Raw genomic sequence first — 22,517 nt, forward strand, 5'->3', positions numbered from 1 at the left:
TAGGCCCCCCCCCCCCCCCCCCCCCCCCCTCTCATCTCTTTGCCCTTGGTTAATTGCTATTTTATCACAGGCTATCGAGTTTTTGGTGGAGATACTTGAGAAATCTATGCCTAGAAGCACAGAGCAAGCTAAGGCGGTAGCAGCTCTAAAAGAACTAAGGAAGATCAGTGACCTTCTTCGTCAAATCTAACCAGTACAGCTATACGTAATTTGTTTCTTCCATATATATGATTTTGTAGTGTCTATACACATCTCCATTTGACAACAGATTTGATGTAACATGCGAACAGTGTATAACCATCCGATTGATTGGGTAAATAGTAGTTTGTACATGACAAATCGTAATTGTACATCTGAACAGCTGTTTGTTGGTTGTAAAGTGAAGGCGGAATATATTTTTTCTGTCTTGTGACCCAACAATAAATCTGCAAAGTTTGTTCTAAATGTCCCTTTTCTGTTTCCTATTTTTTTAGAACAGCGCAATCAAAGATAGCTGCTGTTGCCACTGTGAGTCTCATCAGAAGTGCATCCAGCTGTTAGAGATTCACCATAAAAACTCAATTATATGACATGTTGCTTGCTTCAGGTGCAACTTCGCTTCCAGAAGATTGCGCTGTATCAGAGTCAGCGTTCCTGTTTCTATGGGGTCGACGCTGTACCAGGTGCTGGACTTTCCTAAGAAGGTATCAGAAAAATGCTACTTGAAAAGGTGCATTGGATATGAAACTTCAGTATGATATAAATACAGAGCAAAGTAGCACCATGCAGATGAAATTTAACATCTTTTTTTTAGAAGTGAAATTTAACATCTTGAAGACCTGAACGAGGAATGAAGTAGATGCAGCGTGCCTATACGGTTCAATGCCTTAGCTTCATCAAGAATTCAAAAGGTGGATGAATATACTGAAGATCAATCGGGATTGTAACTTGCTAATGAGTGACCGAGGCAAGACAATTCACAAACAAAATTTTCGAAGCACGAGTTGTTCATGTCACCTTACAATAGCGGGTCACCCATACAAACAAGATAATTTAACAACCGAAGCTTTGATAGTATGCCTCTAAACCCACTCATCTAAGTAGTGATGGTAGTACAAATGCTCCCGTGTATGTCAAACATTAACACTCATTCCTTTTCCTGCCCTGAGATCAATCCAATGCGTTCTGCAAGCAATATAAAATAATGTCAACAGGATTCAAATACGAAACATCAGTGGTCCTTCCAAAAAAACATGATAACACTGCAAGACTACACATGCAGCAAAGATGTAGAATACAATGTCTGGTGTGAACCAATCGGCTTGAAAGCAAATACTAAGTTTCACGGTGTGAACCAAGCCATATGAATTGTACATCTTACTACTCTTGGAAATCTTTTTGGTAAGTATATACAGGATAACATGGTCTCACTGTCTTGTCACATTAAATAAAATTAAACTTATAATGGTAACCACACAACATTGACCCACATAGAAGCTTCCAGTCGGATACAGGCAAGGAAACAAATAACCAAGGCCCAGAATGTGCAAAATACAATCACACGCAACTCACAAAGGTGAACAATAAAAGAGACTACCAAGATGTAGAACTAGTGAGATAATAAAATTGCAGACTACCAATCAGTAACCACTTATATTAACCAAATCTATAGGTACTAATGCTGCCAGGTCGCTCCTTGGGATGGCGGTACCCGATCAGCTTGGTGGGATGGCGGTGCACAGATAGTTTCAGTGCACTTGATTGGATTGCCAGCGTGCATGGTAGAGATTGACTAAGTGCAGTTTCTACGTGACAAGAGAACAACAGGAAACAGGTGGCCATCAAGTAGGATCATCCTAACTTCTAAAGTTTATAAGAAAATGGCAGATGTGAGAGATTAGTTGCTGCACAAGGCCCATTGCTAGGTGGAAACAAGAGCGTGGAAGAAGTTTGAAACTTAGTCTTTTTAGCTTTCTTTCTTAGTTGCTAGCTTTCTTATTTTTCTTTGGTCCTCGTGTTGAGGTGTGGAGTCTAAGTACTCATGTATCTCCAGGCTAGGTGGCCGGATTAGGTGGCTGGATTTGTTTCTTTGTGGTCGTAGAAATTCACTTGTGAATGTTCAAGACCAGATAATTTCCTTAATCTAAAAAAAACTAATGCTGCCAGGTAAAATAAGACACAAACAGCTGCAAAGTAGTTCAAGAATCATGAGCCCTGTCATCATGGATAGTCTAAATTTTGTAGGCTTGCATAGATTATTTCGATTCTAACATATCTGCCTTGACAGGATAACCAGGAAGCAAATATTGAAATGATACATTCATAAGCCAGCAGGAAAATGAACTAGCTACGCTACATCAGTCAGCAGACCTTGCATGTCAGCCAAGAAAAAGCACAACCCAAAGCTCAAATCGGCCACCCTCAGCTGAAGGAAATTCCTGAAGGTCATGACCATCGAGTTTATGGTCTTACTAAATCCGGAGTCCTGGTTAGCAACAAATTATCATCTCTGTTTAACCTAAGCAGCAGGTGTGAACACAAAAGATACTCAGCATGGCAAAGCTGTGGTCTAGGTGTGCTCGGTCTTTGCCCCAACCAACCTTCCCAGATAACGTTAATTCCCCAAAGATTTAGCATTTATTTGGATGGATGTCAAATTTTGGCATGCCCATAGCAATTCAGTCAGATTCTATGTATCTTCTTGCAAATCCATGGCCAACTAAAGGCCAATCGAAACCTTAGCTTTGGCTAGCCATTTTATTGGCAAGGTTGGTTGAGACAGAAACTAAATTAAAGATACAATTAATCGAACTTGTGTGTTTTGTACTCAATTGACAGAACCAATATTCCCCATTCCTTCAAATAGCAATAAACAGCCCACAATTCCACAAAACTATGATGCTTCAGCAAATTTACTACCTGGATTTTACTCACCTAATCTTACCGCACCAAAATCTACTGGGGAACACCTCAAAAGCTGAAATTACACCACAATTACTGAAACTGCAACGAAATTAAGGCCTTACCATCTCGCCGATCAGGGGGGGCGGCCTCAGGCGACGGCGACTGGGCTCGGGCCCGGCTTGTGGGCCGGCTCCTTGGCGTCGGCGAAGTCCTCGGCGTTGTAGACGACGGTGAGGAAGAGGGAGCACGAGGGGCACCGCGCAATCTCCTCCCCGAGGCGGAGGTCCTCGAGCGTGATCTGGAAGAGGTCGCCGCAGGGGCACGGGTACGTGTACGCCTTCAGCTCCGCGTTCCACTCCATGTCCTCGATCTCCACCTCGTCGTACGCCGACATCTCGCCGCGAAACCCTAGTCTCCTCCGACCGCGCTCGCAAACCAGAGAGAACAGAGGAGACGCGTCGGTGTTTCGCGCCGCCGCAAAAGGAGGAAGTTGCGTGAGGGTTAAGGCGGTGGCGGCGCTAATTTTCGGATTACCCCTTGTTAACATTTAATTCTTACGAAAATACCCCTGGCGGAAACCGGCGGAGACAGCCTGCGGTTTCCGCTCAAAACGGACGCGGAACGCGCACCACATTCCAGCCCGTCTCTTTTGCGGAAAAGCCCCTAACTGGCTACTATATTTACCCAACGCTCCCCCACTTCTCTCCCCAAGTTCCCCAAACCTTCGCGACACCGCCACGGCACAGCAGCGCCCGCTCGCCGTCGCACGCACGCACGCGCCAGTAGCTCCGTCTCTCCGGCGGCGAGCCCCGCCTCTCGCCTCTAACTGCGTGACTATGGAGCGCGTCCTCTCCTGCCGGGCGGCGACCCTGGCGCGCCGCCTCGGGGTCCAGGCCCAGCCCCTGCCCCAGACCGGCGTGGTTCTGAGCCGCCGGCACAGCCACACCCGCCGGCGTGCGGAGGAAGTTCTAGAAGCGGACGCCGCGGGGCCGTCGACCACGCCATCGGACGCCGCCGTGGGGCCGTCTACCACGCCAGCGGACCCCGCCGCGGTGGCCCGGCGGCTGGAGGAGGCGATCGACGGCGCCATGGCGCGGATGGCCGAGCCCGACTGGGCGCCGTTCCGGCCCGGGACGTCCTACTTCGTGCCGCCCCGGCCGGCCGGCGCGGCCCTGGGGATCCTCGCGCTCCTCGGCCACGGTGGCGGCTTCGTGGGGTCACCGGCCCCGCGGCGGGGGCTCTCTGCCGACGAGGCCCGCGCCGTTGCCGCCGCCTCCCGCGGGTATCCGTGCTCGACCTACTTCATCGATGGTAAGAAATTGGACTCTTTGCGATCTCCATTTCGCTATTCCAATGTTCTGCACAATTCTGAACTGAAACGCATTGCATAAAACTGATAGAATCAGTTTTTTTTTTTTGGATTTCGTCTTTTTTATTTGTTCTTCTGCAGTCCGAGTAAATGCAGCTCCTGCTTAGTTAAAAATTCTCTTACATGGATTGTTGATGAATGTGCAGGCCACTTTCCAGATGAAGGGGAGAGCTCAAGTCTGGATGCCAATCAAGCTCAAGATGAATGAATGTAAGGGGGGCTACCTGTTGCACTGGATGAAGTTGGGGATCAAAAAAAGATGCCCCTTTTCATGGTCTCCTATCACTTTGTGCTACTGTACAAAAGTTTGAAACAATGTATTCGAGAGCAACTTTAGAAAATAAATGTGTACCGAATTCACATGATCTTCTAATTTTATGTAAGACTCGTCAATAAATAAAAGTATGATCTTGCTGTGTTTTCTCATGCTGCCTGACTTCTGCAATGTACTATGATGGCAAACATGCTTCTCCATTAGCTGACATTGATGTCCGAGTCAAAATTGTGTATATTGACATTACAATGGTCATATTGGTTTCCAAGTTTGAGTACTACTGAAGTACAGAGCAGTATTCAAACTTTTTGAACTGTACAAGTCACTCCTCAGAATTACCAATCTGTGTATGATGGATATTAGAGGGAGCTTTAGGAACAAAACAGGCAATTCAGACTAAATTTGAATTGCTTTGCTTCGGCGGAATAGCCATTGCAACGAGGTTACTGAATGGATCGCCAAAGGGGTTGGATAATGCGGCTTGTGAAGAAGAGGCAGAATACTGAGAATTCTGCTGGTATGTTTGAGGTGGCAACATCACCATCTGCTGTTGCTGCTGTATCTGAAGGTACTGTTGCTGCTGTGCCTGGTAATATTGCTGCTGCTCTGCCATCATAGCTAACTGCACATTAGATGGTGGCGCGAAGCTGTTTGACATGGCAAATGGATCATTGAATTCAAATGGATTTGCTGCAATAGTTCCATTGTAGGTCACGCTGGCTATTTGCTGCCTCCTTGCCTCATCTTCGTAAAGGCTGTCTAGCAATAGCTTGTCAAAACCCCCAGCCTGTTGAGCAAATGATTAAATTCGAATATTAATTTATGAACACATATTTTACTGTTAATACTGTGTGAATTCCTATAATCATGTTCTCTGCAGATAGCAGAGGTAGATGTACCAATTGATTGTCCATTTGTTGATTTGTGTGGTTACTTGGCGCGGTAACTAGTGCCAATTCCCATCCAGACTTGTCAAGGGCAAACAAGTCTCGAGAAGTTGACGTCTTGTTTTCATTCCCTGCATTTAAGAGACAGATTACTAATCAGTGTACTATTCCTAGCACATATGAATATGATGTTTATAAAGCAAAGGCATTCTCTGCACAAGTAGTGTCGATTCAAAACTGCTGATAGTGCAGTTCTGCTTAATAGAATTTGCTAATAAGCAGTGCATGGATATCATAAATACTGAACCTGGTGCCACAATAGCAAGAGCCAGTGCATTTCTTTCTTCAAGGTCTGAAATCATGGGGTTTACTTCTTCATCCAAGTTCTGCAAGTAATATAGTAGCAAGAGCATGAGGCTTTAAAGAAGCAGGTACTGAGCTGAGCTGCAGATTGTTCAAGGAACATAGACTCATAGAGGAAATACTAATAGATCCCCGGTGGTTGCCGGTGGCTGAGGTTCGACTGCTTCTTCTGCAGGCTCAGCAGCAGGTTGTGGTTCTTCTTCAGGCTCTGCAGGTTCTTGTTTTTCCTCTTCCACCGGTTTCTCAGTTTCCTGTGGAGCTTCTTCTTGATTATCACTATGTTGATTCTCCTCATTTTCCTAGTTTAGCAAATATCAAGAACAATCATAACATTATCATTTTCTCCTCCAGGTTCTGGCCTTTTGCAGTGTTCTTGATACTGAACGCACTCACCAAACTCTTATTCTCAATATTGGCACGCGGTGCTTCTCTGATGTACTCTTCCATCGTCACAAGAAACGAAGGAGGCGGCTGCATAGTGGTAAGTAGTAGCACTGACAGTAAAGGACTAATAGTACAATCCAGTGTGCAGAGGGAATAAGTTATATGTCATTTCCAAATGGAATTTAAATGACAGGAACTTTTAAACTCGATAAATATTAACTTTCCTCAAAATATGGAGATTTATCTGTTAAAATTAGTAATTAATGACTGATGGACATACCTGCCTCAGAGTAGGAAATTGGAACCTCCTGGCCAGCTCAAGATGTTTGCACTGGTCATAGAAATTAGATAGCTTTTCTGCCTGTGAAATTGATGAATCCGCACCATGAGATTCTTAGAACCAGTTAGTTCATCCAAATATGCTACTCTCTTCGTTTCAAATTGTAGGTCGTTTTGGCATTTCTAGATACATGGGTTTTGCTATGTATCTAACAACCTATATGTAAATGCATAGCAAAAGATATGTATCTAGAAAAGCCAAAATGATCTACAATTTGGGATAGAGGGAGTATATGGTAAACTGCATAGTTTCCATACCTGCTGGCCAGCTCGTTTGTAGATTTCAAGTGCCTTAATTGCATCATATTTTGGCATCTCAAAGTACTGCATCACATAAGAGATATAAGGAATTCAACCAATGTTCAGACGATGGACACATATGCATACATGTAAAAGGCATCTCAGTAACAACTAATAGCGTACCATATCAACAAGATTGATGATGCCATCATTGATTGAACAGTATATTCTGAAACTTTCCTTCAAAACCTAGGTCCACAAGACCTTTGTAAGACTTAAGACTGTAAGGAAATGGACATTATTCTGTGCCAAAAAGCTTTGTCAGAACGAATTTCAGACTCACAAGGGCTAGCGCGTACTGTACAAGGAAATTTGAGCAGGCTGCGCCTTCAGGCTGCAAAGGGACGATGGAAAAGGAAACGGCATACCAATATCAGAGAGTTTCATACCTTGATACAATTTCTCATTTTCAAGATTAACAGTGGTTCTTATTCCTCAAACCTGGCAGTAAATAAGCCTGAGAAGCAGTTTCTGCAATGCAGGCAACTGATCCAAAAGATCCGCGAGTGGAAGGGTTCTTGTTCTGCTGTGTGCCTGGAATTCGTAAGTTTCAGCACAGCACTACTCATGGGGCAAACAAGTTAAAATGATGCCAAAACTGCAAGATGTCAGTTCAATTGCATGGGAAGCTGACCTTGCCAGAAGCCTGGGGTAATTTCAGCAGACGATCGGCTTCAACATCATACTTGAGAACCCTGAAGCATTCCACTCGCTCGTCTAGGTAGAGTGCGTACGTGCGAACCCAAGCGGAGCAATCCCAAGCTGGAGAAAGGAGTGGGCAGAGAACCTGTTCAGATATTGAGCTATAACACAGGAGGCTACATATTTGCCCCCCCCCCCCCCCCCCCAAAAAAAAAAAACAATGCAGAATTGTTAGTCCATGGTCCTCAGTCACAATCGGCAGTTATACGATCAAAATCCTTGAACCATAGAATTTGCTTTTTTCAGTAGCAAAGAGGCTAAAATTATGTAATCTAGGGACAAGGTCCCTAATCCCTGTACTCGGTTATCTTTGATCAATGTATATAAGAAAAACGAAGTAGAATGAACCCAACCCACCTAATGGGCTGGAGTCATCCTTGAACTGTGGGATCTGCAGAATGTTTCCTCTGTATGAATAGGTCAGGAAATCCTCCTTGAATGTGCCATCGCCTTCTCTGAGTAGCCTGTGTACCACTATCAACGTTTTCAGTGCAACCTGTAACCCAGAAAGGTGCCGACATCCGGTCATTTCTGTCCTTCACAAAATGCCACAAAACGCTATTTGTCTCTCAAGGTCGGAAAACAAAACATAATCAGGGCAACAAAAAACAAATGACTGAATCAAAAATCATAACCAATCCCTGAACATCTAAGCAAAAGAAATGATTGAATCGCGGACCATCATTGATTTGATTTATAAACAAGGAGCAAGGAGCAAGACACACTATCCAGCTCTTGGTCTTGGTCAACCTCCTCGCCAACGTGCAGATCGAGTAGGCCACATCAGCTCGCGGGCGATGCGCAGAGGTCGCGTAGAGTATCCCTGCAAGGATCAGAGAGATTCAACCATGAACACTATCGTGACCCAACAGGATTCGATACGGTGGATCTGATATGATCCGCATTTACAGGCACTCACTCCTGAGGTGGCGCTCCTTGGGCGGGCACTCGACGTGGTTCGTCGCCTTCACAATGGCAATGTCCAAATCCTGCGAGAAATTCAGAATAATTCATACGAATTCTTTCCATACGTGGATGAGCGCCAGCACGAATGGGAGGAGGAACCCGGAAGGAAGATCACGATCGAAAGCAAATGGAGGAAGGCATCATCGATTCATCGTCACCTTGTACTCGCTGTTGAAGTTGGCGAGGCCGACCATGGTGGAGTCCTTGAGCGCGCCGTAGGCCTTGCGCCACGTCCCGGAACCCATGCCCGCCGGCCGTCGCCGCCGCCGCGCCCCCACGGGCCACGATCACCGCTCACCGACCGACCAACCTCCCCGCGTGGCAACGCCAACTCGATCTCTCCCCCAAGTTTAGCGCGCGACGGACGGAGAGGCCCCACCAAGGGAGGACGGGACGCGCGGGCTATCGCCTCCGTCGTTTTGGTGGGAAGCGAGCAGAGCGCGCGAGGCGACGCGCGTGCGCGCCCGGCGGGCCGGGACTCCCCCCGACTCTGGGCCCGGGGCCCAGCACCAACGCATCCACCTCGTGCCCACTCGTTTATACCCAGGACACTGAGCCCTGCCGCACCAGGATCGCCGCCGGCGAACCACACCCCTCGTTCGCCATGGGAAGCCCAGCATCGGCGACGGCGCGGGTCGCCCGGCACGCCGCTCGCCTGGAGTCTGACGCAACGCGCTCGGCGGCATGGCGCGCCGCCGCCCGCCAGGCCTCGTCCGTCGCACGTCTCTTCTAAGACAACGAGCCTCCCCGCCGACGCCGACGCCGCCGCTCCCTGCCAGCACAAAAGATTCGCCGCCGTTGCTCTCTGTGATCGCGACAAAATTAACCGAATTGCTTGCAAGCAACAGTACTCTAACGCCAGGCGCGCCTCATGATCGCGTTCCTCGTGCGCAAACGGCCTGCTGCGCAGCGGGTGCCACGCTGGCACGCCGCCTAGTTACCGCGCGCGTCGCGCTCAGCTCGTCCCCGGCGGCAGAGCCAGAGCTGCCTCTGAGGGCCTGGCCAATGGGTGACCGCGTCCGTGGCCAATGAATTGATCGCACGGTCGGAGCTCGCCGGCGGCGAACGACTTATCGGCTGACCGCATGGCAGCGGCAGACGACGGTGCCGCATCCGTCATCCGGGGCTCATTGACGACGAACATCGCAAGGTCCACGCGGAGCAAATTCTCGACCGGGCCTCCGCCTGGCCAGTTGGTTCGTCGGGTCGAATCCATGCCGCAGCCTCTGGATCCAACGGTCCACATAACCCAGACCCGGACGGGAATGAGATACCGTCCACCCCGACCCTCCGGCGCGCGCTCCTGCTCGCCCGCCGGCCCTCATAGCGTTGCAGCAACTCCCCTTAGTGCCATATCCGCAGCCGCTGCTTCCGCCTTGCCGGCGCGCCTCCCCTCATCACATTATGCTCCACACGGCAGGCCGCCGGCCTGCCATCGTCTTCCTCCGTCGTGGCCACCTGCAGTCCACCATGTGTTGTTGCCCTGAAGCATCACCGGGCGTACGCGTATCCCGTTTCCACCACGCCATGAGCCGCGCGCATCCCAGGCTTGGCGTTCGTGTCCGCCACCTAGCAGCGCCGCCGCGTCGGCGTGGAGACTCGGATTGCAAGCAATTCGCTTCGCCATGCTTGCATTGATGCCAGTGTACTCTAACGCTGTTGCATTGTGGATGGCAGGGCCGGGCAAGGACGTGACGGACGAGGACCTCGAGTCCGACGAGGCCTTCTGGACCTTTGTACACGAGCAGTGGTGCAAGGCTTTCAACAAGGAGCGTGGCAAGGATGAGATGGCCCGCCGGTTCAACAGGTTCAAGAAGTCTGTAGGGTTCTGTTGGCGCTAGAAATCGGTCAACCGAATCCCAGCGACCGACACACGACCCGGGAGAATCTGCTTAGCTCCTGTTCGGGTGAATGCCCTGGTGCAGTTCACGCGGCGTGCCAGCCAATCTGACCTGTTGATTGGCAAGGAAGAATACGTGTCAGGTTCAGAAATCGCGATCGGCTATGTTCCGATCTTGAGAGGGCTTTATCAGCAAATCAGCCGATTGCCTACGATAATGAAATCGGCTATGAAACAGCCCGATCTCTGTAGCCTTGTAGACAGGAAATTACTAAAGTGACCGGTACAAAACTATGATAACAACACCAGGAATAGATCTAATCGGCAATAAATGAATTTAATAGCGAAACATGGAAAGAGCCGAGACTACCGATTCCTAGTTGGATAATTGGTGATAAAAACTAGAAAAACAGGAAAAACCTATGAATCTAGCAAATATCGATAACTAGTGAATAAATCTAAACGAAACAACAGCGATACGCCCGGAGTTAAAGCTTAGATATTACTCGATAAACGGAACTTACAGAATCGGCCGGAGATCAAGATGATGCAGCCCTGCCAACCCGCACGAACTCGTGAAAGGAGAAAAGTAATGGCGAAGTCGCCTGCTCGAAAGTAAGTACGAAGAAAAAGTAGCTTGTTGTATTGATTGGTTGATGATTACAGATTTACAAAGGTAGCTATTTATAGCCCCGTACAGATATCTCCTTAACCGACTAGAATTCTATCCCTAATTCAAACAGAAAACGAATATCTACAAGCACGATTCGTGTTAGGTTGGTCACTCCACGCTTCATGGGCTGATTTCCATCTTACCCTTCTACTCCTTTCCAAGCCCATACAGGCCCAATTAATCCGTCCTCCTAATCGGCCGATTCCTCATCGGCAAAAGGCTACCGATTGGGACTCTGGTATATTCGACCCAAAACGAAACAGAAGTCACTGGCCGATCTCACACTGTAGCACCACTTGGCCGATTCCCAACTGTGCTTCTCCGATTCCCTTTCTTCTTGGCGCCGATTCTACTAGTGACGAAATCTGGCGTCAACACATGCCCCCCAGTTTCGGAGTAAAACATAGTCTTTTACTTCGAAATTCTTTATAACCTCCCCTCCGAAACGGCCGCAGTGAAAACATCCTTCCGTTTCGCGATCTTCCAGCTGATCATTGCAATTTTTCAAAACGGGCGCCCACGACAGCCACTACCCCCAAAAAAACTCGAAGCGCCGGCGCGGTGAAAATTCCAGTTTTACCCCCCTTTCAGGCATCCTTTATATAGCGCTTCACCCGCACCTCATCTTCAAGCTCACGTCTCTTTTCCCAGCGCGCGCGCCTTCTTCTTCCTTTAGCACCTTTCCCTTGCCGCCGAAGCTTTCTAGTTTCACCTCCTGTTACTCCTCCCTCTTCTCTTCCAATGGCGGCTCCTTCCGGCAGCTCTCCCGCACGCGACGCCCCAGAGGTAGCACCTTCGGTAGTGGTGGCGACAACCGTCACTCCATCTACAGATGAAGGAGCTTCATCGGAGATCCCGATGGCGATCCCCATTACGGCCTCGTCGCCCGCATCCGCATCGGCGACCACACCGATCACTCAGAACTTCATCCCAGAGGTAAATACCGAATCCTTCCTCTATCGGCAATGTACTCACTTTAGATCTATTTCTTACTTTTCCACACTCCCTTTCTTTTTAGGCGGTTAGGCATAGGATTACTATTCACCTTACGGGAAGTCCTGGCCTTGTTTGTCTCGGTCCCATGGGAGACCCGGATCCAATAGATCTCATAAATTTGGAAACCGACCGGATACCCTTCAAACGGTCTGATATGAACTTAGATCACTGGGTGGGTACTTTTAGATCCTGGCCGAATGAAACCCCAGGTTGGAGGGAGTGGTATCAACGGGTGGCCGCATCAAGGAGCGTTTCATGGGACGAACTCAAAATCGGCCAGTGCATCAACCTTTCCTTATCTCAAATGGAGAAAAATGAGCCGTTAGTGATGGCGGCTTCTTATTTTTGGTCTGATGCACTTAATGAGTTCTTATTTGGGCACGGTCCTATGACCCCCACACTGGCCGATGTGGTCCTGTTGACCGGCCTTGACATATCCTCCCCGAACACACCCTTCCGCCTTTTGACCGCAACATCACATCGGCTGGACACAAGGGGAATCGGCGGTTGGAAGGGCTTCATCAGAAGTAATAAGAAGACCGGGACCATTGAGAACAGGGAGCACGTAGCTTTCCTGATGATGTGGTTAGAAAAGCACTTCTTTTGCGGAAGAGCCGCCGGCCCAACAACCAACACCCAAGCCTTAGCTGAAGCACTGTCCAGAGGAGACCGTATCCCCCTTGGGAAACATCTACTAGGGGCTGTGTACCACATGCTTCATCAAATCGGCATAAGATTATCCAAAGGAGAGCCGATCGGCAATCAGGGCGGGCCTTGGTGGTTCGTCAATCTGTGGTTAAATCTTTACATGAGCAGAATCACCCAGCAGCCGGTGGACCGCATGACGTTCCCCAATATCGAATCGGCAGAGGACCCTACCGAACGCCGCCGATGCATGTCCTTTGGTGAAGCAGCGTCAGCTTTCCCAGGTTGCGCGTATTCTGCTACCAAGGTAGCCGAGTACTTTCGGTGCTTTTACAATGGATTTAATGAAGACGCAACCATTTGGTTTCCGTATCAGCGAGACGACCCAGTCTTCGAGCTCCCCACCTGCTTCGATTCGGCCTCTGGCCGATTTGATGAAGGTCTTTATGAAGGGCTGATCAAACCAGGACTACTACCGGCCAACTTCTTCTTAGGGAAAGATGCCCCTACGTACGAATTCTACAACCCCTCCGCCGCAGCACGACAATTCGGCATGGGTCAGCTGCCGATTCAAGTGTATTTCGCTGGCCGAATCAAGTTTAGAGATGAGCTCACATCTGGCTTGGATTACGGTCGGTTGAGAGACCGAATTCCGGACTCCAGCACAATTAACTTGAACGACTGGCTATTAGCTCCATTTGCCGTCCAGCCGTTCAAACTCTGGTGGGCTGATTGGAAGCAATTTCTTTTCTGCAACTCGGCATCGGCATACTGCAATCTTCTAGACCCGGCCAACATTGACCCAAACGCCGAGGTACTTCGCATAGCCGATTTTTATTCTTCTTAACATGATTGAGCACTAATGATTTTATTATCTCTTTAGGCCGAGAATCGGACCCCTCCAACGCACAGCCGCAGCGGACGGTTGATAGAGAACCATCCATATACCACTTATCCTCTCATCGGCTATAGCGCTCCGTCTGTTGACGTGATTACCGGCCGATCAAAGCAAGTTCATAAGAGGACCACTAAAAAGACCAGTCGCCGAGTCCGGGCTCGTTTGGAATCGGCGGATCCTCCTGTGCTCGTATCGGCAGAAACTTTGACTGCACCACCTTCCCAGGTCACTCAAAGTGCCGATACTCAAGCCATCACACAAGCCGGGGTGGCTGTCGCATCATTATTGTTGGAAGCTATACAGGTAAGCCTGAGTTTTACTATCTCCGATTGTCATTCTGATATTAACCCTTCTTAACTTTGTACTTCACAGAGCACCCCTACGGAAATACAACAATCGGCAACAACTCAAACGGACACCGACGCGCCTCCGCCCCCATCCATTGAGGTATAGTACTTATCTTACGGATTTCCTTCGGGTATTTGCGTAATGTACTTAATCAACCCTCTGACACAGGCCATCGGCACCTCGAGCGCTCCTCGACCACCGATCTCTTCTCAGGGAGCTGGTCTAAGCACCGCGCCGATTATCGTGGAATCTTCTTCATCCGATGAACCCATGGCACAGGCTCCTGAGCAAGGCACGACGGCTTTACAAGTGCAGCATGAGGAAATTCGCTTCAAAATGGTACGTTTTTAACTCGGCTTTCACCCAGCCGATTTGTTCTCATTCCCTGCCGACTCATCCTTTTTCCTTTATTTTCTTCAGGAACAGGACTCCCCCGATAACAGCCTCTTTTCTTTTGCGGTTGCACTTTCTGATGACGAAGAAGTCGCTTCCCGCCAAGTCACTCTAAGTTCCGTTCCTGATGACGTTCGAGCTAAACTTACCAATATCCGATCCCTCCTTCAGGGGGACATCGGCCGATTAGTAGAAGATGCTTCGCCGATTCGACAGCTCTTTAATGACGTCAGCGGACGAGTACCAGAGGAGGCAGAGGAGGCCTTGGTGCCGGCGGCCTTCATCGAGTCCATGAGGATCCCAGTCTTCAGGGCCCTTCGTCACATGGCCGATCGCGCAAAACTGGCCAAGACTCGTGAAGATGAAAACGCTTTCAAGCGTCAGGCTCAAGAAGCGCATCGGCGTATCCATGTTCTAGAAGACTCCCGCCCGGCGATCATCGGTGAGATAGACCGCCTCAAACGTCGAAGGGCGGAGCTTGCCAAGGAGATGGAGCAAGTGACTAAAGCAATCAGTGCCGAAGAGAGTAAACTCCAAGAGCTGCCCTCTGTTATCGCCGATTTGACACGGGAGAGGTAGCGACTGGCTCATGAGGCCCTGAGACTTCATCGCAGCGCATCGGAGGTCCCTGGATCGGCGGAAGAAGACCAACGGGTTCTTGATTCTGCCGATCAGATCCGGCGTCGGGCCATCACGGCTATCGATACCCTTTTGGGTAATCTGTAAAACACTGACCGCTTTGTACGAACATTTACTATCTTCTTTGACCGTCCCTTCGCGACGCCCTTCCTATTTACTGCCTTCTTATTACCGATGGGACGTGGCCTTACCAGATTTCCACGCATTTTTCCCATAAATACCGACCTCGGCGCCTACTCCCGATAGCACTAATCTTGGCTCTTCACTTTACTTCCCTTCTTATTCTCGTCGGCGCGACTGCCCCGTCATGGCTTCATCGTCCTCTTCTTCTGTTAACCAGGTGAAGCCCTGATCTTTACCTTCCCTTAGATCTTAGGAAAAGAATGTTCCTTCTTATCCCTTCTTTGTTTTAGCCTCAACGTCTTAGCCCGGAGCTCGTGCGCGCCATCGAGTGCATCCACTCCGAGGCCCCATTGTTGTCGGAGGACAAGGCGCTGATCCTGGCTCACCGAGAGGAACTTCAAGACCACATTACTGCGGAAGCTCGTGTGGTCTTGGATTCCGTGGTGAGTGAAGGTAATCGCCGATCTCTAACCGTCAGGGGCCATCGCCGTGACGAATCCGAAGATGACGTCACCTCGGTAGCCCGCACGATTCTGGACTTCATGGAAAGGAATGGCGGCCAGCGACCTCCCACCGATAGGAACCGTCTGCTTCCTCGGCCAGTCGTTCTTGCGGCGGCAGAGACCTCGCGCCTTCGTGTCGTGAACGAGTTGGAGCGGCACGGGAAGGCGTCCAAGAAGAAGAACCACTAGTTTGTTTTTTGTATTTTTTGTTCTAAGGGCGACTAAATGTTTTGTCGGCCATGTAATTCATCGCCCGTACCGAATGAATGTAATCGGCCGATCCGGTCGACTATGCGTTTGAACCGATTCGTATCGGCTATGTGTGATCGTGTCACAGTCAATTTCTTACGCTCCGACCCATATGCTAGGGTAGTACCTTTTCAAGTACCTTCCATTTAGAGCTCTGGTAAATTCTTCCCCTTCTATTGTTTCCAAGATATAAGCATTTCCTGGAACGCATCTGCCGATTTTATACGGCCCTTCCCAGGTAGGGGACCATTTTCCGAATATAGGATCTTTCGACCCGATCGGCAACACTAACTTCCATACCAAGTCTCCGGGGGAGAACTGTTTGACTTTGACCTTCTTATCATACCACCTGGCTACTCTCGTTTTATTTTCTTCAATGCTTATCAGGGCCCTCAATCGTTGGCTAGCCAAATCGTCGAGTTCCCCTTTCATAAGTGATGAGTAATCGTCGGCCGATAACTGGTCCTGGAGTGAAATGCGTCTCGATCCTGCCCTTAATTCCCACGGTAGTACTGCATCATGACCGTACACCAACTGGTAGGGAGACAATTTGGTAGCCCCATGACAAGCCATCCTGTATGCCCACAGGGCCTCAGTCAAACATAGATGCCACTTCTTTGGCTGTTCTTCGATTTTCCTTTTGATCAACTTGATTATTCCTTTGTTGGAGGATTCTGCTTGACCATTAGCTTGGGCGTAATACGGAGAAGAATTTAACAATTTGATTCCCATATCGGTCGTAAACTCTTCAAATTCCCCCGATGTGAACATTGTTCCTTGATCGGTTGTTATAGTCTGAGAGATGCCGAATCGGTAGACGATGTGGTCTCTTACGAAGTCGGCCATGATAGCCGATGTCACGGTCTTCAACGGGATTGCCTCCACCCATTTGGTGAAGTAATCAGTGGCCACCAGAATAAATTTGTGCCCCTTGCTTGACGGTGGGTAAATTTGGCCGATAAGGTCTATTCCCCACCCCCTGAACGGCCATGGCTTGATGATGGGATTCATGGCCGATGCGGGTGCACGTTGGACATTTCCAAACTTTTGACACTCCTGACAACCTTTATAATATTTGAAACAGTCTTCAAGGATCGTAGGCCAATAGTACCCGTTGTTCCTGATCATCCACTTCATCTTATGTGCCGATTGGTGTGCTCCACATACCCCTTCATGGATCTCTCCCATTAGAGTCTTGGCCTCTTCTGTCCCAAGGCATTTGAGAAGGACTCCGTCAATCGTTCGGTAGAACAGATCATCTTCGAGCAGTACGTATTTGGTGGCATGAAAGTGTACTCGTCGCTCCACCTTTTTAGACGGATCCTTCAGGTAATCGGCAATTTCTTTGCGCCAGTCGTCGGCTGCGAGTTCTAAAGTCATAGCGCCCAGAATCGGCCGATACCCAGATGCGTGTTGAGCGAGTTTGTTTGCTTCCTCGTTGCGGTCCCTTGGAACATGTTCGATTACTGCCGATCTGAATTCTTTTAAGAGCTGTAAGCAATCTTCGTAATAAATTCTTAATACGTCGTCTTTGCACTCAGCTCTTCCGGTCAGTTGATCCACAATAAGCATAGAATCTCCGAAGACTTCAACAGAATCGGCCTTTACTTCTCTCAATAATTGTAACCCTTTTAATACAGCTCTGTACTCCGCTTGATTGTTAGTAGCGGCGGTTTCTATCGGTAGAGAAAAATCATAGCTTGCCCCCCGAGGCGATATGAGAACGATGCCGATTCCCGATCCGACCCCACATGACGACCCGTCGAAAAATAATAGCCAAGGTGCCAGTTCCACGAGGGCAATCTGTGATCCACAGTGTTGGGTGACGAAATCAACCATAACTTGACCCTTGACGGCTTTTGCCGATTCATATCGCAGGTCAAATTCTGATAAAGCTAATATCCATTTGCCGATTCGTCCTTTCAATATCGGTAGCGATAGCATGTATTTTACCACGTCGTCTTTGCATACGACTACACATTCTGCCGACAGTAGATAGTGCCTGAGTTTGGTGCATGAGAAGTAAAGACATAAGCACAAACGCTCTACAGGCGGATATCTTGTTTCAGCATCCAGGAGTCTTCTACTGACATAATAAATTACCCGCTCTTTGCCTTCAAACTCCTGGACTAGAGCCGACCCAATAGCTTTTTCATCGGCTGATAAATAAAGTTTAAACGGCTTACCAGTTTGAGGGGGAACCAAAACTGGTGGTGAGACCAAGTATTGCTTGATATCTTCCAACGCCTTGCGCTGTTCTTCTCCCCATATAAATTCCTGATCTGGCTTTAACTTCAGAAGTGGCGTGAACGCTTGAATCCGCCCAGATAGATTAGATATAAATCTTCTGATGAAGTTCACCTTGCTGATTAAAGACTGTAGTTCGGTTTTGTTCTGTGGGGCCACGACTTTGTTGATGGCCGCTATGGTCTTCCGATTGACTTCTATGCCTCGTTGGTGTACCATGAATCCTAAGAACTATCCGGCGGATACGCCGAAAGCACATTTATTGGGGTTCATCTTAAGACCGTGCTTTTTGGTACACTCTAGCACTTTTCGCAAATCGGCCAGATGTTCTTCGTGACTTTTGGACTTGACCACAACATCATCGATGTAGATTTCTACCAGGAGGCCAATAAGTTTGTGAAAGATGTAGTTCATAGCTCTCTGATATGTAGCGCCAGCATTCTTCAAGCCGAAAGTCATCACCACCCACTTGAACAAACCAAGATGGCCTGGACATCTGAAGGCCGTTTTGGGTATATCCTCTTCGGCCATAAGTATTTGATTGTATCCGGCGTTTCCGTCCATGAAGCTAATGATTTTATGTCCCGCGGCAGCGTCGATTAGTACATCGGCCGTTGGCATGGGGTAACCATCCATCGGTGTGGCCTGATTAAGATTCCTGAAATCAACGCAAACGCGTAACTTCCCATTTTTCTTGTACACTGGTACGATGTTAGAAATCCACTCGGCATAACGACATTGCCGAATAAATTTTGCTTCGATTAGCCGAGTTATTTCAGCTTTTATGTCTGGTAAAATTTTAGAATTCCAACGCCGTGCGAGTTGTTGGTACGGCCGATACCCCGGTTTTATGGGTAGCCGATGTTCAACAATGGATCGGTCTAAACCTGGCATCTCGTGATACTCCCAAGCAAAACAATCCTTGAATTCTCTTAACAAATTTGTCAATTTACACTTGTATTCTGGATCTAAATTTGCACTAATAAAAGTCGGCCTTGGTTTGGTTCCATCACCTAAGTCTATCATCTCTAAAGAATCGGCCGACGTGAACCCGTGCCCTAGCTTCCCATCTTCTCGGGCGAACTGATCCATCTATTCTGAGTCCTCGGAGCCGACTGCTCGGATCGGCTGTAGGCCAAAATCGGTGACCTTCAGGAAATCGGTCTCCCATACCCTTCCTGATATGCACCTGACGGTTTCGCAACTCCACTGTTGCGTGTCGGCTGCTGCAATGCTGTACGCGGAATCGGCTCTGACCACTTCGATGTTATCGCCGACCCATTGTACGAGGCACTGATGCATAGTTGATGGGATGCAGCAGTTTGCGTGTATCCAGTCTCGACCAAGTAATATATTGTAGGACCCCTTGCCATTAATAATGAAGAATGTGGTAGGAAGGGTCTTACTGCCGATGGTGAGGTCGACGCAGAGAGCACCGCGAGCGTTTGACACCTTGCCTTCGAAGTCTTTGAGCATCATGTCCGTCTTGGTCAAGTCGTCGTCGCTTTTCCCCAGCTTCCGGAGTACGGCGTATGGCATGATGTTGACAGCAGCTCCTCCGTCGACCATCAATCTAGTAAGGGGGCGACCGTCAACATACCCTTTAAGGAACAACGCCTTCATATGTTGTCGTTCGTCATCTTCGGGCTTTTCGAACGTGGCCATCATTGGCTCCAGAGCTAACTGCGCTGTTTGTTCCTCTATTGCCGATACGTCCTGTTGATCGGCGGGAGTCATGAATTCCATCGGCAAAATAAAAACCATGCCGATCTCGGCTGCCGATTCATCACCCGCCGACTCGTTGTCTCCTTTATCGTTTCTTTTGGGGCGCCACACCCGATGCCTTCCTTCCTTCTTGTCCGTCGCGCTTTCTTCTTCTTGCTGCTCCCATTGGCGGAGACGTTGGATTCTTCGTTTTTGGGACTTGGTCAAACCATCGGGACACCACCTGGGATTTATTGGTCTTCCCCCTGACCTGGCGCGTTCCCACTCTGGTTCGTGTCCTAACGGGTTTTCATCTGTCACCTGAGCATCGGCCATCTCTTCGAGCCGGCTGTGAACGCTGGCCTTACTATCTGACTGGTCACGCCGATCAGTCCTGCCCCCCTGCCTATCGTGGCGTTTATCCTCCGACCGATCATATCGGTCACTTCTGCCCCCCAGCCAATCACGCATGGGAGGGCGTTGGTCCTCTTGGTTGCGCCAATTCCTGCTGATCGGTTCTGGCCTTCCGTCTCTGGAGCGAGACCTGTTGAACGGCCGATTGCCACGATACGGACCGTTGCATTCTGGGCAAGTATCGGCCGAGGGTAGCCTGAGGTTATTTTCCCAACAATGAATGAAGAACGGGCATCTCCAGTGCTCCTCGTGCCGACACATCGCTTCTTCTCGGGACCTTGAGCGTTCATGCTGACGTTGGTATTTCTGGAGCAGGAACTGGGAAGTAATGCGTGGTCCTTCTGACTCGCCACCATCATCCTCCATCCGCCGCTTCCCCTTGACATCTTCAGGCGTAGCTTGATTTCTGGGATCAACGGCGCCACTCTTTTTGGCCGATTCGGACGTCAGTACTTTTGTTTGGAGTGAATTTTTTCCCGTATCGACCATGTTGGTAGGAAAGGGGTGCTGGTCGATCTTCATTGGTTTGGCCGATTTTGCCGGCACTTCAAATTTAAGTCTGCCTTGCTCAATGGCCGACTGTATCTGTTGCCTAAAGATCTTGCACTCGTTGGTATCATGTGACGTGGCATTGTGCCACTTGCAATACTTCATCTTTTTTAATTGTTCGGCAGAAGGTATTGTATGGTATGGTGAGAGTTTAATCTGCCCTTCCTGGAGGAGAAGATCGAAGATTTTATCGGCCTTAGTTGTGTCAAAACCGAATGCTTCCGGTTCCTTTTTGCCGAATGGGCCTGATATTGGTTTCTTCCCCTTGATCCACTCCGCAAGTCCGACTTCAACATCGTCTTCATCTTCTAATTCTTCCAGGAATGCCACTTTCTTTTGGAAATTCCTCCGTGGATCGAAAGAACGCGCCTCCTGTCCGGACAATCGGTGAACAATCTGACTCAGACTCTCAAACTCCTGTGAAGCATACCTTTCTTTGATGTGGGGCAGAAGGCCTTGGAAAGCTATATCGGCCAACTGCGCATCGGTTAGAGCCAGAGAGTAGCACTTGTTTCTAATTTCCCGAAACCTCTGTATATACGAGGGTATCGGCTCATCACTCCTTTGCCGGAGGCTAGTCAAATCGGACAGCTTCATCTCATGCACCCCGGCATAGAAGTACTTGTGGAACTGTCTTTCTAAATCGGCCCATGTGATAATTGTGTTTGGCGGCAAAGTCGTGAACCATTGGAAGGCCGGACCAGACAGAGATGACGAGAATAACCGTACCCGTAGGGCATCTTGCGTAGCTGCTTCTCCACATTGGATGATGAATCTATTCACATGCTCCACGGTCGAAGTATCATCCATCCCCGAAAATTTAGTAAAATCCGGAACTTTATACCGATGGGGGGACGGCAATAGGTCATATGTGGGTGGGTATGGTGTTCTGTAGGTATAAGTTTGCATTTTCGGCTTCAAGCCGAATTGTTCTTGCATCACCTCCGCGATCCGTGCCGACCAATCTGGTTGTTGCTGGTGAACTGTTGGCTGAGGTATCGGCACGTGCTGATAAATTGGAGGCTGAATAAAAGGCGACTGATGAAAAGGTGGTATCTGAGTGTAAGCCGGCGGTGTAGTAAAGGTCGGCTGTTTGAATGAACCACTCGTTTCATCATAAAGCATGAGTTCTGCTGTCTTGTTGACCTCCGGAGCGACAGGCTGGTATGGTGGTATAGTCGGCCGAATGGCCGCCTGTGAGAACGCCTGGAACGGAGGGTTTCCTTGACTGGCCGATTGATTCAGACCGGCCGTGACTGAAGGTGCCCCCCAGGGTGATGGGCTGACTGGAGGGAATGGTGCGGAAGACAGCTGGATGGAGCCATATCCCAAAGGAGTTGATGATGCAGAAGCGCCTGAACTCCCGACAGGAAATTGAATCGGCTGTGAAGCCGAATACGGATAAGCCTGATTTGGTGGACTCGGCTGAAAATATGTTGGTCCTCTGTACCCCTGAGGCACTCCACCAACGAAGGAGTTGACAACAGCGTTGTGCACCATGTTGGAAAGTTCGGGGACTGATCAATGAAGGCGTGATGAATAGACTGTTGAATCATATCGGACATTTTATCCGAATCTTCAGAGATCGTGATCTGGCGGGGAGCAGGGAATGGAGTTTTCTTGATGGTCTCTCCGCTTCTGGAGTGACTGAAAGACTTCAGACAAGTTTTCCGGAACTGTTCCATGTACTTGTCCAGATCTTCCCTCTGGTCGTCCTTCAGATCTGCTTCCGTCACCTCGATGACGTTATCTTCGGAGACCTCAGTAGCTTTCGACATGACGGCGGTTGTATTTGTCCCACCGAGCATGCCAAAAGTGTGTTGGCGCTA

The 22,517-nt window shown here is 49.0% G+C and overlaps 4 protein-coding genes across 4 annotated transcripts in view; 2 read left to right on the forward strand and 2 right to left on the reverse strand.

The window, feature by feature from the left end:
• Positions 1-444, forward strand: part of LOC101782280 (TBC1 domain family member 5 homolog A) — a 4,591-nt gene extending 4,147 nt beyond the window's left edge. The window contains exon 5 of the mRNA XM_004965591.3: positions 71-444. Coding sequence (XP_004965648.1) covers positions 71-190 — 120 coding nt within the window. The 3' untranslated portion in view covers positions 191-444. The remainder of the gene's footprint in view (positions 1-70) is intronic.
• A 451-nt stretch (positions 445-895) lies between these two features.
• LOC101782957 (diphthamide biosynthesis protein 3) lies at positions 896-3,412 on the reverse strand. Its single transcript, XM_004965593.2, has 2 exons — positions 3,006-3,412; positions 896-1,164 (listed from the first exon to the last, which is right to left on the reverse strand). The coding sequence occupies exon 1, from the start codon at positions 3,275-3,277 to the stop codon at positions 3,032-3,034; it is 246 nt and encodes an 81-aa protein (XP_004965650.1). The 5' UTR covers positions 3,278-3,412; the 3' UTR covers positions 896-1,164; positions 3,006-3,031.
• A 160-nt stretch (positions 3,413-3,572) lies between these two features.
• Positions 3,573-4,678, forward strand: LOC101783764. Its single transcript, XM_004965595.3, has 2 exons — positions 3,573-4,194; positions 4,399-4,678. Exons 1-2 carry the CDS (start codon positions 3,720-3,722, stop codon positions 4,458-4,460), a joined length of 537 nt encoding a protein of 178 aa, XP_004965652.1. The 5' UTR covers positions 3,573-3,719; the 3' UTR covers positions 4,461-4,678.
• Positions 4,679-4,803: 125 nt separating this feature from the next.
• On the reverse strand, positions 4,804-8,712 carry LOC101783365 (putative clathrin assembly protein At5g57200). Its single transcript, XM_004965594.3, has 15 exons — positions 8,626-8,712; positions 8,421-8,490; positions 8,227-8,324; positions 7,859-7,997; positions 7,434-7,561; positions 7,241-7,333; positions 7,083-7,133; positions 6,923-6,988; positions 6,758-6,823; positions 6,441-6,521; positions 6,170-6,247; positions 5,899-6,075; positions 5,721-5,799; positions 5,426-5,544; positions 4,804-5,313 (listed from the first exon to the last, which is right to left on the reverse strand). Exons 1-15 carry the CDS (start codon positions 8,710-8,712, stop codon positions 4,918-4,920), a joined length of 1,728 nt encoding a protein of 575 aa, XP_004965651.1. The 3' UTR covers positions 4,804-4,917.
• Positions 8,713-22,517: the final 13,805 nt, after the last annotated feature.

This window comes from Setaria italica, chromosome IV (genome assembly GCF_000263155.2).
Source record: "Setaria italica strain Yugu1 chromosome IV, Setaria_italica_v2.0, whole genome shotgun sequence".
In the NCBI taxonomy this organism is placed as follows: Eukaryota; Viridiplantae; Streptophyta; class Magnoliopsida; order Poales; family Poaceae; genus Setaria; species Setaria italica.